At 37.6% G+C, this 14,596-nt stretch overlaps 2 protein-coding genes across 2 annotated transcripts; one reads left to right on the top strand and one right to left on the bottom strand.

Annotated features, from left to right (window-relative positions):
- The first annotated feature begins 3,777 nt into the window (after positions 1-3,777).
- On the top strand, positions 3,778-9,620 carry LOC110800385 (factor of DNA methylation 4). Its single transcript, XM_056833070.1, has 8 exons — positions 3,778-4,122; positions 4,600-4,663; positions 5,247-6,327; positions 6,475-6,656; positions 7,090-7,158; positions 7,276-7,557; positions 8,496-8,708; positions 9,154-9,620. The coding sequence occupies exons 2-8, from the start codon at positions 4,652-4,654 to the stop codon at positions 9,379-9,381; spliced, it is 2,067 nt and encodes a 688-aa protein (XP_056689048.1). The 5' UTR covers positions 3,778-4,122; positions 4,600-4,651; the 3' UTR covers positions 9,382-9,620.
- Positions 9,621-10,807: 1,187 nt separating this feature from the next.
- LOC110800386 (expansin-A6) lies at positions 10,808-14,358 on the bottom strand. Its single transcript, XM_022005692.2, has 3 exons — positions 14,083-14,358; positions 13,379-13,697; positions 10,808-11,681 (listed from the first exon to the last, which is right to left on the bottom strand). Exons 1-3 carry the CDS (start codon positions 14,237-14,239, stop codon positions 11,372-11,374), a joined length of 786 nt encoding a protein of 261 aa, XP_021861384.1. The 5' UTR covers positions 14,240-14,358; the 3' UTR covers positions 10,808-11,371.
- Between the last annotated feature and the right edge of the window lie 238 nt (positions 14,359-14,596).

The raw sequence follows: 14,596 nt of genomic DNA, 5'->3' as shown, positions 1-14,596 counted from the left end.
AAGGAGTTGTTTATTTTATAAGTCGTTCTTAGAATCGAGTGCCTTTTTCATACGTCCTCGTAGCAAATTTGTTACGAATTTTTTGTTGCTACGTATACTTTGTGCGTGGGTACCGAGGCTGCTGTGCCTGACCAAAAGGCCAGGCAGCAACTTCAGCGCCCAACTCTGGGCGTTGAAAATGATTGGCGCCCAGCCAGGGGCGCTGAAAATACGTCCCTGACTGGTACTCGTATTCTGTTCGCGTATCCTTTTTCGTATATACGACTTAATTTTGCGTGCTTGCCTAATAACGTCCTTTACGCGTTGTAGCGTTGTGGGATCTGTTATAGGCCGTCCTGGTTATTTTTGTGGCGATCGCCCGGGGTTGCGGCACACGTACTTTGGTATAACTCTTTGGCCAATTGGTGTTTATGAATGTTTGGGCAATTTTTAGGGTCGTTGGTTTTCTAGCATTATTTGTCACACACAATCACATAATTCGCTACACATAACTAACATTACAACATGAAGCAAAAAATAATATGTCACGTATTTTATGATAGGCTTCTATGGGTAATATTTGCGCCGGCTTGGTACCGCTTCTATCGTAGATCAAACACATGCCCCGGTCGAGGTAGTGCATTCAACAGACGAATTTCGTCCCAAGAGGCCAATCACGATGTAAGCCAAGGGGGCATGCACCAATGAGAGGGACCTAGTGGGCGAGCGATTGGGTTTGGGACAGGTGTACTACTAGCGAAAGTGCCGAGTGGACAACATTCGAAGCGTATGCACCCCCCTGAGTGGCGATGGGTATCCTTAGTCCCAACTCCCGATATGAAACACACCAAGGGAGCCAAGATTCGTTATGCGGTTCTGTCCGTTCACATTAATATGCTGATTTTCAGGTCGTCCCAACTTGATAAGGAAATAAACGCGGAGTAGGATCGTTTCACCCTTCGGCTATTTTGATTACCTACGAGCACGAGTATTTCATTAACGAATCCCCAGTGGAGTCGCCACTGTGAGGGGGTCGAAAAAGCACGAGGCTAATGCATGACCTCGTCCCTCGTGGGCGTGACGTCGTCAGATCAAGTGTAGTTAGATTTCCTGTGAGTTTACACCCAATCGACTAGTAATATAGGAGTCGCCATTCAGTTTTTAACGACAATGAGAAAAACTGACAAAACCCGGTTATCGTGACATAAAGGGAGTGCAATTATGTTCGACCACGACGGCCATAGGTTCCCTTGTGATCCCTGGTGTGGGGATCGCTCAACGTACACCCGCAGGGCAGAGATTGAGAGTTCGGGGGACTGTAGCTACCGAGAGGAGTGCTCATCGATAATACTCCAGAGGAAGGTTATCCTTACTAGCTCAGCATAAATAATTGAAGGGACATGCGTTAAACTTATTAAACTATTCTGTATTGATTTTAGCAATATGCAACACATAATACTAAATCGATCGTGATTATCTTATTTAGATTGATTTAAGGTACCTAGCATGATAATTCAATTGTCCAAGGTATTATCTTATTAGGCGTGATAGATCAATCAAATTAATAGTTTAACAATTTTATAAAAGGTTGATGAAAGCGATTAAATCATATGAGGGACACATTACAACGCACCCTTGAGAGGTGCGTTACGGTTCTTAGAAAACTAACCACTTGGCTTTGCTATTTCTCCTTTTATTTAACGAATCTCGGGTTTCCAAGCAATGTTCCAGTATTTAGGCTTAATTCATCAGCTACAAGAGGCAGGATGCGTTCTGTTCGACTTTTGGGTCGATTGCGACAGAACGCCGGATCAATTTCGCAGCGTTAGGCTAGGCTTAAGGCTAGAGTCAATACTCAGGTTATGGAATTGTGTGTCCTCTTCACGTCGGTTTTTAGGCTGTATTTATAGGAAAAGGGTTGTGGAAAGATAGATTTTCAAGATACGGATCCTGAAAAGAATCCTGAGATAAAACGGCCCCAGGCATTTTCACCGCCCAGGGCTGGGCGACGAAGATTTCGGCGCCCAGATCCAGGCGTTGAAAATGGGATCTGGGCCGAGTTTTTTGTCAGATTTGGACTCTTAGAATACGGAGCTTTTGAGATTTATACGAGTCTTTTAGTGCGTATTAACTTATGACGGAATGCGTCTGGGCCCGTTACGAACTCTAGGTTCGTTAGGATTTTAATTAATACGTAACTCTTATTTTCGAATTACACCAGGAATGCAAATTCTATCTCTTTTAGGATTTATGTTGGAGTGCAACACCTTATTCTGACAGGTTTCTATCTTTTATGACTTTGCCACTTTTAACAACTACCTTTTACGGCAATTACTATTCTTAGCAGGTTTCTATAAATAGTAGCTTAGGCTGAAATGAAAAGGGTGATTGAGATTCGTTATTTTATAGGAGATGCGTTGCCAAGTGGAGATTTGTGTTCTCATCATCGAACCTTCCCTTTCAGGAATGGGGACAAAAGTAGGTGTCTACAACCATCGAGTAATTCTTCTCATTCTTTGAACTCTTCATCAACTCTATACGCAATTCACGAAGCTCGTTCTTCATCCCATGTTCATCCTCTTCCATAATGTTAATCCTCAATTGCAACTTCTTCATTTTTTCTTCAACCACGTTTTTCTCATACTCCAACTCAGATATTGTAGTCTCCTTCTCCAAAATTAGCATTTGGTAGTCTCCAATTACATTGTTTTCTCCAACCCATCTGAAAAAAAGCGCAGTGTTTGACCTAAATTGATAGAAATAAAATAGATAATTGTGTTAATTTTCGACCCAAATTGAGATACAAATTAAATAGGAAATTAAATTAATTTTCCACATACGGGCCAAAATTGGCAGCCATGAAATTTCATCCCATTATTTGGACCTTTTTTGCAACTCGAACAACAACATCCACGCCATAACCACACTTCACTCTCAAAATCGTTGTCGAAGACACATACCCAGATTGATTGCCTTACGCCATGATTATTTCAGAATTTTCAGTTTGGGAGGAGGAGGAACACAAGAATTGGGGATGAATAATGAGGAGGAACAAGCATATGATGAGGAAAAACAAAATTGGCGAAAAGATGGAGGGGCGAAAACAGGGGGAGGGGAGGAAGAAGAAGGAAGAGGGATTTATAGGGTGAGATGACAAACTTTACAACAGTAACATAGCCCATGTCACCAGTTCACCTATGTTAGCAGGTCAAAAAATAAAGAAGCTCTTTAAATAGATTAGTACTTAAGCTTATATTATTCTTGAATTAATGAAAGTTCATCCCTTTTTTAGCGAACCGGCCAAATGTTGTATTTTTAGAATCAATTTTTCCTAAACTATAAAAGTATCTTACATAAAACTATAAAATTATTTAAGTATTTGAAATAAAACTATTAAAGTATCTGGCCTAAAAAAATATAAAATACATTCCCTAAAACTATGAAAGTACCTTCCCGACCTGAAACTATAAAACTATAGAAGAATCTGATCTAAAACTATAAAAGTAATTGACTTATGTCTATAAATATAAAAGTAACTACTCTTAAACAAAACTTTCATTAATTTTCGTTAATTGACTTTCAACACGTTGGGCTAATTTACAAATGTGAACATACCACACCATCAAGTTGATAATGTGAATCACACCATCAAGTTGATAGTGTGACCGGTCATATACAAGTGTTTAGGAAGATGTAATTAGTGTACTCCATTAATTAATGTTAATTTGATTTTACTTGACCATTGACGATTTTGGAACTTAGCAAATGGGAGCCCGATAACACGTGTCACTTGTACATTGCTAAAAAAAATAAACTTTCCATTTCCTGCAAAAAAAAAACTCTCTCACCCTCCCTCCCGCTCAAAATATCCCCTGTTCCGTTCCATTTCTGATCATCCCTTCTTCATCCTATTTATTCCTCCTTTTTCTCTCTCCTCTCTCCAAGAAGAACTCACGGAGTACCTGCTATTTCCATTTTATTATTTTACTCACACAAAAAATTCCCAAATTTTGATTTCATACCTAAGTTCTTGAAATTTCTCCTATTTCATTAGTCGCACCAAATTCCCATCCTTAGCTTAAAAATAGTGATTACTGACTAGGGTTCTTCTCGGACTTCTCCATTTCCGTGAAAATCGCAGTGGTAAGATGTTAAGACTCTAACTTTTGCTTATTTTCTTACTGGGTTTTGTTGGGGTTTCATTTTTTTCATACATTTTCACAATCGTTTCTATTTTCTTTTTACAAGGGTTTTGTTGGGGTTTTAGTTTTTCCAACATTTCGAAATTGTTTCGATTTATAGGGCAAGGGTTTTGTAGGGGTTCTAGTAATTAGGGTTTTTGTAATTTTGTTACTATCATTGTTTTGCGATTCATATGAATTTGATTATTTGCTTCAATTCTTATATGGGTTTTGCTTGTATGCGGTAAACTGAGACACTTAATAAAACATGACATCCTGGATTTCTGTGTGCAATTTAGTTTTGAATTTGTTTGTGTTTTTCTTTCTTCACTTCTGGTTGTTTATGTGTTGCAGGAATGTGTGGAATTTTTTTTCCCTTTTGATTTGTAAGTAATTTTCATGTTTAGTGAACTTCAACTTTTTGTGTCACTGTCTGTAGGTTGAATTTGTGCTTCCAATACTAGCATTCACTGTGGAATTTTTACCCGATAATGTCGAGAAAGGTATAATTTACCTTACTATTCTGCAATTTTCATGTTTTCAGGCGAAGAACTATATGTTTAACAGTCACTCTGTGTTGTTATTATATAATTTGTATGAGGTTTAATGGTTTATGTTTAAGCCCTTGCGTTGGATGATCTACTGCAAGAGTAAAATTATACTCGTACCGGTGATTAATCTGTCTATTTGCATAGTTAGTAGTATGTATCAATATATTTGTTGTGTTTTGACAGTGTTTGTGTGTTATAGTGTAAGTTTGATGTTTGTGAGTTATAATTGCTGTGAATTTCAGTGAAACTTCTCTTTCGTTTTAAGGGTTTATGTCCTGTTTGTTCTGCTTACAATTGGAAACAAATGTTTGATAGTGTTTACAGTACATATGTTGCATGTTAAGCTGAATTAAGTGGTGTGCTCTACTGCTCTAATAACTGTTTGTCTGTAGATAATGTGTGACCAACAAACAAATGAAAATTGGCACTTGGATATTTCTTAAACTTGTCTGCTTCATGGTTACTTGTATTATTCTAGTTTTTATGGTTCCATGGTAACTGATTGTTCTTCTTTTGGTTGTTGGTACTGTATTAGCACTCAAATACTGATATAAGGGAGTCAGAACTGGATGACTATATAGATGATGTTTACTATCGTCTGAAGAAAGACAAATACACAGTTAAGGTATCAAAGAGTACATTCAGGTGTCCTTTTTGTATTGGAAAAGAAAAACAAGACTTTACCTTCCATGATCTTTTGGATCATGCTAGAGCAGTAGGAAAAGGCTCTAGTAGGGATGGGTTAAGACTCAAGGGGAAGCATAAAGCCCTTGGTTACTTCTTGGACAAGTATCACCGTCCAAGAGAAGGGTCTTCAGGAAAAGGCACCTCACACGTGAAGCATGATGATAAATGCAGTCCAAAGGTATCATCAACACCTTCTGAAAAAGGCGCCTCACACATGAAGCACGATGATAAATACAGTCCAAGGGTATCATCAACACCTTGTGGAAAAGGCATCTCACACGTGAAGCATGATGATAAATACAGTACAAGGGTATCATCAACACCTTCTGGAAGAATCATTTCACAAGCCAAAGATCATGAGGACACTGAGAAATTTGTATGGCCATGGAAAGGCATTGTGGCTAACCTTCCTGTTGAGCTTAAAAATGGAAAGTATGTTGGGAAGAGTGGAAACAAGTTGCGAGATGAACTTGCTAAAAAGGGTTTTAACCCTTTGAATGTAAAACCTTTATGGAGTGCTCAAGGCCACTCCGGATTTGCTATTGTGAATTTCGGTAAGGATCTACTGGAATTTAAGAATGCAAGATCATTTGAGAATGACTTTGAGTTAAGTCGCCAAGGAAGAAGAGATTGGTACTCAACAAGGGGACGTGGAGACAAACTTTTTGGATGGTTGGCGAGGGAGGAAGACTACATATCTAACAGTCTTTGGGGAAAGCATCTGCGTGACAGTGGCGATCTTAAGACCTTTGCTGATATTAAAAATGAAGAAGAAAGGAAAGAAAAAAGCCTATTTTCAAGCCTTAACCAGACCATTCAAGTGAAAGACAAGCAAGAAATAGAAATGCGGAGCAAGCTCAATGAGACATGTGCTGCTTTAGAGGAGGTGATAAAAGAAACAGATAAAATGACGCACTCTTACAATAAAGGTAGATGAACATCAATACGTATCTACTTCAATGGCCATTTTAATTATTTTCCCATCAGTTTTGCTAAGTTTTTGTGTATGCGCTGTCCTATGATATATGGTTTGACGTATAAAGAGCAATATGTTGTTTCTTTCTTTTTCTGGGCAGAGATGGAAAGGATGTGGAAAGAAACTGTTGATGGTAAAGAGAAGATACTAAGTGAACATGAGAACTTTAAGTGTCAGCTAAGATCAAAGAAAGATGAGCTGGAGAAACATGAAAAATTGTTGGAAAGACGCGAAGCTGATTATGACAGCAAAATAATCAAGCTTCGACAACAGAGGAAATTGGTACTTAATTCTTCTACTTGTTCGCTTTCTTCTTGTTGTTCTTCTTCTTCTGGTTGCATAACTAGTAAGCTAAGACTTAAAATCAATGGCTTCTGGAAGCTTAAAAGGGATGATGTAGAGCCTTGAGTACCTGAATGCGTCCGGTTATTGATAAATTTCCTTTGCTGGTTTGCTGTTTTACTGCTGAGTGCTGACATGTGCTAATACAGATAGGCAAGTTGAAAGTTTTCAAGAGCTTTATATTTACATAAGGGCAGGCTCTTCAACCTAAGTGATAGTAATTAAATTATGAACCCTTTTCTCCTCTAGCTACTGAACACTCGGCACTTCTATCTAGTTATTGAATGCATTTCTTCTTCAATCGCATACTTTTGAAGCATTCTTTCTTAACTCTGTTGTGATAAGCATAAGATTACTTTTTTCGTGCTTTCAGAATGAGTTGGCAATACAGGAACAACATCGATCAGAACAGAAAGTGCTTAAACTTGTCGATGAGCATGAGGTTAATACTCCAACTCACATCTCTATGCTCTTGTAGGCAAATCAATATATCAATTATGTGATAAACACTTACTGTGCTTATCTGTTTTATACATGGTTCCTTCATTGTGGTTTCCAGAGGGAAAAGGAGGCACTCCACAAGAAAATCATTGATCTGGAAAAGCAGATTGATCAAAGGCAAGCGTTAGAGTTGGAGATTGAGCAATTGAAAGGAGCTGCTCAAGTTGTGGAACATATGGGAAGGGATAATGAAACCAAGAAAAGGATGGAAGACATCAATAAACAACTGAAGGAAAAGGAAGAAGAACTGGAGGATGTAGAGGATCTAACTCAGGCTTTGGTTGTTAAGGAGAGAAAATGCAATGATGAGTTGCAGGACGCACGCAAGGAGTTGATAACGGTAAGTGTGTTCTCGTTTAATTTTTTTTAACAAAATCTATAGCACCAAAAGATGATTTGTATTCCTATTATCTTTGGAGGTTTGACTATTTGTATTTCTAGGAAGGACTCTCAAAACATCCAAGGTTTAACTATTTCACAAGGCTTGCACAAGCCTAAGAACGGCCCTAACAAAAGTTACAAGCTTTGAATCCAACCCTGATCCTGTGAACTAGTTTTACAACCTAATGTACAAGCTATTCTAGACTTCACAATAGTCCGAATATCCTTTACTGTCTTATCTACAGTATTCACTTTACTCAACCGATAACTAACGTTCCTCCATTTCCAAATTTTGTAAACTAAAGTAGCTATTGTATCTAGTGCAACCTTCCTTTGAATAATACTTCCGTTGAATTTGCTTCTGATCCATTTAAGAATCTGTAGGAATTTCTTTTGTGGTAATGAATACCCAGCCATGTGAACATTTCTCTCAAACATTTCTCACTAATGAGTCACTGTACTGACATTCAAATAGAACATGTAGATGATATACCTCTGCTGATCCACAAATCAAGCAGTCTGCATCATTTGTAATGTTCTTTTGTCTGCAGTCTTTCCTTGGCTGCCAACCATACTATTACCCTGTGTTTAGGGAGAGAAATTCTATTCCAAACACCAGTGCACCATGAGAAGTTTTCTTATCCTTGCATGACTTCCTGCTTATACAGTTTACAGATAGAGTACTTCTTATCAGCATTCCACTTTGCATACATGTCACTGCCTAGGTGTTGAATACTGTTTTTACTTTGCACGAATACTTTATAATCCAGCTAGCTGAACTGGAGGATTATAATTCCACCAGTCTCCATCTTTATAATACATGTATTCTCTATTTGATTATCATGTATTGTGAAGTCTGTGCTTGTGCTAAAAGCTTGAAGTTCTATTTCCTTGTAGGGGTTCAAAGAAAGGAAAGTTGTCCGTGCTAACCTTGGTGTAAAATTTATGGGGCTTCTTGATTCTAAAGTTTTTGAAAGTGTGGCTAAAGATAAGTACTCCAAAGAAGAAGCAACTACCAAAGCCGGAGAACTGTTATCGTTGTGCAGAGGATATATTGAAGATCCCGACTGGCATCCTTTCAAAGTTATTTCCGAGCGTGGATTATTCAAGGTATGTATGTCGAATACTTTTGTGTACTATCTTTATGTTTTGTCTTTCTTTTGCACAAGCCTTCACTCTTACCTAATTATTAACCCATGAATTATTCTTGTAAATTTACTCCATAATTGGCTGAATTGAAAGACAAGTTGATAGTGAAGGATGCATATGGTTTTTTCAACTCGAGCCCTTAAATACAATCCTTAACCAATACGGGTCTATATCTACATCCTCATCTGTCCCTGAAGAACCATAAAGGACAATGACAAATCAAAATTGAATCTATGACCATATTCTTTGGTGGCTGTAATATTTCAAAACAATAGTAGTATTGCTTGCTTCCATAAAATTCCAATGACTTATCTGAGCCTATTATATGTTTCAAATATTTTTGTGCTGTCTTGTTATTGCTTTTCTCTAAGTACCATGTGCATTGTCTGCCTGACTGCATAATTAGGAGGTTATAAATGAAGAAGATGAAAGATTGACAAACTTGAGGAACGAACACGGAGATAAAATTTGGCAGGCTGTTACCACTGTGATGAGCGAGCTGAATGAATACAATCCTAGTGGTCGATATCCAGTACCAGAGCTTTGGAACCTGAAGGATGACAGAAAGGCATCACTGGGGGAGGCTGCAGAGTACTTGGTGAACCTTTGGAGATCTCACAAGAAGAAAAAATAGCTGAATTTCTTTGTGTGTCTAGGATATCTTTTTTTTCTTTGCAAACCATACTATTCCACAAACTAAAACACATGAAGCTCTCATCTAGGACACTATCACAGTGAGTCTAGTAAGATTTGCTGCACTGATTTACTCTAAGACTCTTAACAAGATAATTTGGTGAAAGATAATATTATTATGTAATTTAACCTCTTGATTTGATGCATTTGGGATGCAATAGTTGGTATTAATGATTTTGAGTTGCGAGTCTTGTGACCTTTTGTTTACACTGAGCCACCCGGGCCATGTAGTTAGGCTCAATCAGAATTTACTTGGGAACCATCCAACCCCAGTTTTCTTCCCTGCGGCCCAAGCCAGTATAGGGCCATAAGGACAGGTGTTCCTTCGGCCCATTGGCCCTATCTGAGTCGTTGTCGGAAGTGATACGGACGACTATACACTTACTTGAACCTTGTATATAAGTTAAAACAGCAAAGAAAGGTAAATGTAGTATTAGTATAGATACAGTATAGTAGAAGATGGTTGAGGGCATCCAATGTGTTTATACCCTTTTTTCAAATTTATCGTTTGCAGAATCTAAAGAATTGAAGCTACCAAGTGAATGTGAGAAACAGCTTCTCATAAGCAAACACCTCGGATACAATATTATTGCTTTGAACCCCACACCATGTGCTAGCTTGTTTAAGAATTAAGATGAACACACAATTATCCAATTCAATTTTGCTTTGCATTATTCTTAGTTAATTGAAAGGTGAAACTGTTTTTAGAAAACCGACAAAATGTGAGTAGAGTAGTAATTTATAAAAGCCTTTAATTGTTGAATCTTCCTTTGCAAATTGATGATAAGTTTCCCATTTTGCGGACAATAGAAAGTGCAGGTGGTAGAGCTTTCTTTGTCACCCATTTTAGTGCTAAATATCAATATTACCAACAAGTTTCATTTTCACCTTTTTCACTAATTGATCAGTTGTTGTTTTTCGTTAATCAAGCACCCTTTTCTTCCGGTATTAGTGGTGAGTTATCGTCTGGTATTAGTGGTGAGTGCATGAAAGACTTGACAAAAAGGTACTCTGTAAATTAAAGAATATGTTCTTCTATAAAATTAAATTACAGAGTATGTTCTTTCTATAAAATTAAAGATGTCTCGACAAGGCAACAAGTGTATTCTTCTCGCTAATTTAAAATCATTTGCTGTCCTTCATTCTCGTTTCTATTTTCACACTAACATGAAAATTGTGCGTTTAGTATGATTCCAATCACAAGTTCACAACCCATATTCCCACGAATCAACCAAAAATGACAAACACCCACGAAAGCAACTTATCAAAAAGAATTGGACGAAATTTCTGATAAATTGATCTTGGCCTTTCAAAAACATAAACAAGCTAGTAAATCAATGGAGACAAAAGAAGATACGAAAGACAAATAACGCAAACAAAGTTCTTTCCATTGAACCAAAAGCCAAGAGTTTTACACAATAACATAAGTAGTGAAAATCACATTACACTTCACTAAACTATATATTATCATATATCATTAACAATTAATCCATAATTAGAACCGAATCCATCATTAGGCTGCGGGCTACACCTTTCTGCAGTCACTTCAGCCTTTTTTTCACCTTTCCCTCTATACCCTCCTTCCTTCTCCAATATTACACTTTCATCAACCATCCATTTCCCTCCAAACCCAAAACTTTTAACCCCAAAATAAAAAGTAAACAAAATACTTCAAATTGACAAATTCACGTACCCCCTCCCTCCAAAACCTACATTGAGAAAAGTCTTTTTAAAAAGCCAAATTTTCTCATTCTTCTCTTTTACACTTTTACCCCTCTTTCCCCAATTGCGAGGTCAGGATTAAATTAAAAACAAAAGAAAAGGAAAAACCCCGTAAAAATAAGGTTTTTCTTAAAAGGAGAAAAAAAAAACTAAAACTATAGCCGGGAAATTTGAAATGTTTTTTTTAGTGGGCGAGAGGGTAAATATTTTTAAACCCTGAAGTTTTTGCCGGTAAAAGTTTGGCCAAATTGCCAGTTAGAGGGAGCAATGTTCCAAGAAGTGGAGGATCTCTTGTCACTGGCTGTGACCCTGAAGGAGAGTGACTGACCAACCAAAACAGAGTTTGATTGCCAGTTTTGCCCCCAGTTACGGCTCATCGGCATCCAGTTAGTCTTTGATCCTTTAACGTACGCCCTCGTGATATCTCCTGCACCTGCTACGTTGGTGATCAATACCAAGTTGAAGTAACGGAATCCGTTTACTGTGAACCTGATTCCTCCACGCTTACGGCATGGCACCCTACAGAAAACAAAATAAATGTTTCAAGGGCAATTTAGTTATTGTACCAATATTTAATGTGAAGAAATCAGGGCCGTTAATTTTGTGAGAGTATTCATTATTGAAGACTGTGCATGGGAACATGCGCGTGGAAGACTGTACTCTATTAAACTCTCCTGAAATTGTGGACAAAGTGGTGTGGTATCGGGTTGCGTTTCACATTGGATCCGGATTTTAATCTGGTAAAGTTTTTGGCCCATTAGCCTTGAAATGGGTACAGTACTTTAATTTGACTTTTGAGTCTCCTAGGACATCATAAAGCTGGTTAATATTCACATGCTTTTTCAAAACTATTCCAAACCATTTTTAGCTCAGCTATTACAATTTGACACTAGTACTAATGTACTACTCCGTATACTATACGAGTACTACTCATCGTGATTCCACTCATAATACACTCCCTTGAAATTGTGGAAGAATAATAGTTACTGTAAAATTTTCCAACCACAAAATGATGCTTCAGTATCAAAAATGGTAAGATTTCCATTTTTACTTGGTCATTTTACTTGTTATTGAAAAACTTTCCAGAAACGGTTTATTGACCAATCAATTCTTGACTGTTACAACAGAGTAGAGCATATGCAAGTATGAAATGTAGGGTTCCCATTATCAATTTGTCATACCAGCATTGATAATTTTATGAATGATACTTCTATAAACATGTTGTGAAATGTCCACCATACTTTTGAACAAATTGGAACAATTTCTCAGGCAAGTTGTATGGTAATGAGAGAAATAAGAAGAAGAAAAATGTACGGAAAAACCAATGTTGCAGAATGCAGATGCTCTTAGGATAAAAATTACATTGATGCATTATTATAGACGGGTGCTGAATAGTGGGGACACTATCTCATCTGCGCCCCATACGTAGTCTCAATGGTTAATCAGGCTGTCGGTACTAACAGACTTAGCTGACGGATATAGTAATCTGAATCTAAAACTGTGATTTCAAGATATTTTAGGCAGAAAACCAACACTTTTAACAACAATACAAATAGTGACACTCTTTACTTTCTTTAAGCACTTTATTACTCTTAACCAATTAAGCCTAATACAAACCACACTACTCATCCCCCACTAAACCCAACTTTATGCACTCTTATGTCACTTTTCATAAATATCATACCTTCCTAATTAATTACTCAATTGCTAAAGGAGGAAATTAGGGTTAAAAAGAACTAGGGTCCAAATCAAAGAGTCATTACTCTCTATCTCGTAGAACCGTCGTTCATTTGACAACATCAGAGAAAGCTCCTCGTTATGGGTAGACAATTAGACAGTAGACATAACCCATTTATAGGATATGATTAATTATGAAAATGACCCTTAACTTCCCTAAGAGCATCCATAATGTCTGTATTTGCATTCATTTTCATAATTAATTATGAAAACGACATGTAATCCTAAGAGCATCCACAATGGTGGTATTTCCATTGCATTTGTTCTCATACCTCTCTTGAAAATCTCTACTCAACAACATTACCATTGGAAGGACAATCTTCACTGTTTCTTGTTTATTTAATTTTTCAAACTATGGTAAAATGTAATTAAAAGAACAACCTAGCACAAAAATCAAATCGGCAATTCTATATATTTCAACTAAACAAAATTTACCCAAGAAAAAACAGAAGAGAAGAGAGAGAAAAAAGAAGGCAAACCTGCGGAAGGAGACGGGGACAATACCGGCGCGGTACTGGGCAAGCTTAAGGAACATGGGCATAGCGAGGTCGAAATGAGGACGGGGAGGGTTGCACCACCCACCGTTGTCGCTAGCTTGGGCGAAGTTAGGAGGGCAGAAATTGGTGGCGGTGACTAGGATGGAAGGGCTTCCGGGGTGGCACCAACGGGGGTCATCGGCGCACTTGATTTCAAAGCAAGATCCGCAACTCAGGCCGTTGTTGAACAACGCTGTGCTTAGTGCGGCCGTGTTCACACCGTACCCTTGGCTGTACAGGTTCCCATATCCACATGCTCCACCTATAATTATTTGTTTTTTTTAAAAGGAAATTAGAAAGGGGTATTTTCGGTATTTTACACTCCCGTAAGTCATTTTTTTAGGGGTCCTGTAAGTCATTTATTCTATTGAGGTAAGACATTTTGTTGTTAGCCTTTCAGTTGGGTAGAATTATTTTTTCCAAAAAAATGACTAAAATGCCCGTAAGAGAGCAAATGTTAAATTATAGGGGCACCCCACAATGGATTAATGATGAATTAGCTAAAGTTTATCTTTGTAATAGAAATTAAGCAGGAATACATGAAGCTGAAGCATGTTTATGAACTACATTATGGTTAATTAACACACTAATGACATTGTTAATGTAGTATTAAAAATGAAAAGGTGGAAGAGAAAAGACAAACATACCCATGGTGCCAGAAGCATCAGCGCCACCATAGAAAGTAGCATGAGCAGTTTGCCAACCACCACCTTGGTAATTTCCAGGAATTCTAGCATTAACCAATGTTGATGAAACCCATAATGTAATTAGCGAGATTAAGTTGAAAATACTAAACATCGCCATTTTTCTCCCACTCTTATTCTTTTTGTTTTTCAGAGAGAGAAAGATAAGAAGAGGAGAGAGAGAAAGAGAGGTTTTGTGTTAATGAGAGGTGAGAGAAGTGGATTGTGGAGGGGAAAGAAGGAAGGAAGGTCAGGTACTTATGGAGGGAATGGGTGAGGAGTAATAGGGGTATTTTGGACTTTCTAATTCTTTTTTATGAGATTAAAAAAAAGGAAAAAAGAAGAGGTGAAAATGGGTATAATGTGGAAGGGGGAAGGGATTGTGTGCACTCGCATTGAATGCGCGTTAATGATACCCTCCAATTAGGACCCATTTGAAATTAATTACTCAATCTTGGTGGGGTTTTATTGCTTGATA

Source organism: Spinacia oleracea, chromosome 6, assembly GCF_020520425.1.
Source record: "Spinacia oleracea cultivar Varoflay chromosome 6, BTI_SOV_V1, whole genome shotgun sequence".
Classification (NCBI taxonomy): domain Eukaryota; kingdom Viridiplantae; phylum Streptophyta; class Magnoliopsida; order Caryophyllales; family Amaranthaceae; genus Spinacia; species Spinacia oleracea.
The sequence above is the reverse complement of the archived record's forward strand: the minus strand, read 5'-3'. Positions and strand labels throughout refer to the sequence as shown.

Excerpts from the sequence above, each read along its gene's own strand:
- LOC110800385 (XM_056833070.1), top strand. Across the intron at positions 6,328-6,474 it reads GACGCACTCTTACAATAAAG|AGATGGAAAGGATGTGGAAA; the intron begins GTAGATGAACAT and ends TTTTCTGGGCAG. Across the intron at positions 6,657-7,089 it reads TTCGACAACAGAGGAAATTG|AATGAGTTGGCAATACAGGA; the intron begins GTACTTAATTCT and ends TCGTGCTTTCAG.
- LOC110800386 (XM_022005692.2), bottom strand. The coding sequence starts at position 14,239 with ATGGCGATGTTTAGTATTTTCAACTTAATCTCGCTAATTACATTATGG. Across the intron at positions 13,698-14,082 it reads TGATGCTTCTGGCACCATGG|GTGGAGCATGTGGATATGGG; the intron begins GTATGTTTGTCT and ends AAATAATTATAG. Across the intron at positions 11,682-13,378 it reads GTCCCCGTCTCCTTCCGCAG|GGTGCCATGCCGTAAGCGTG; the intron begins GTTTGCCTTCTT and ends TGTTTTCTGTAG.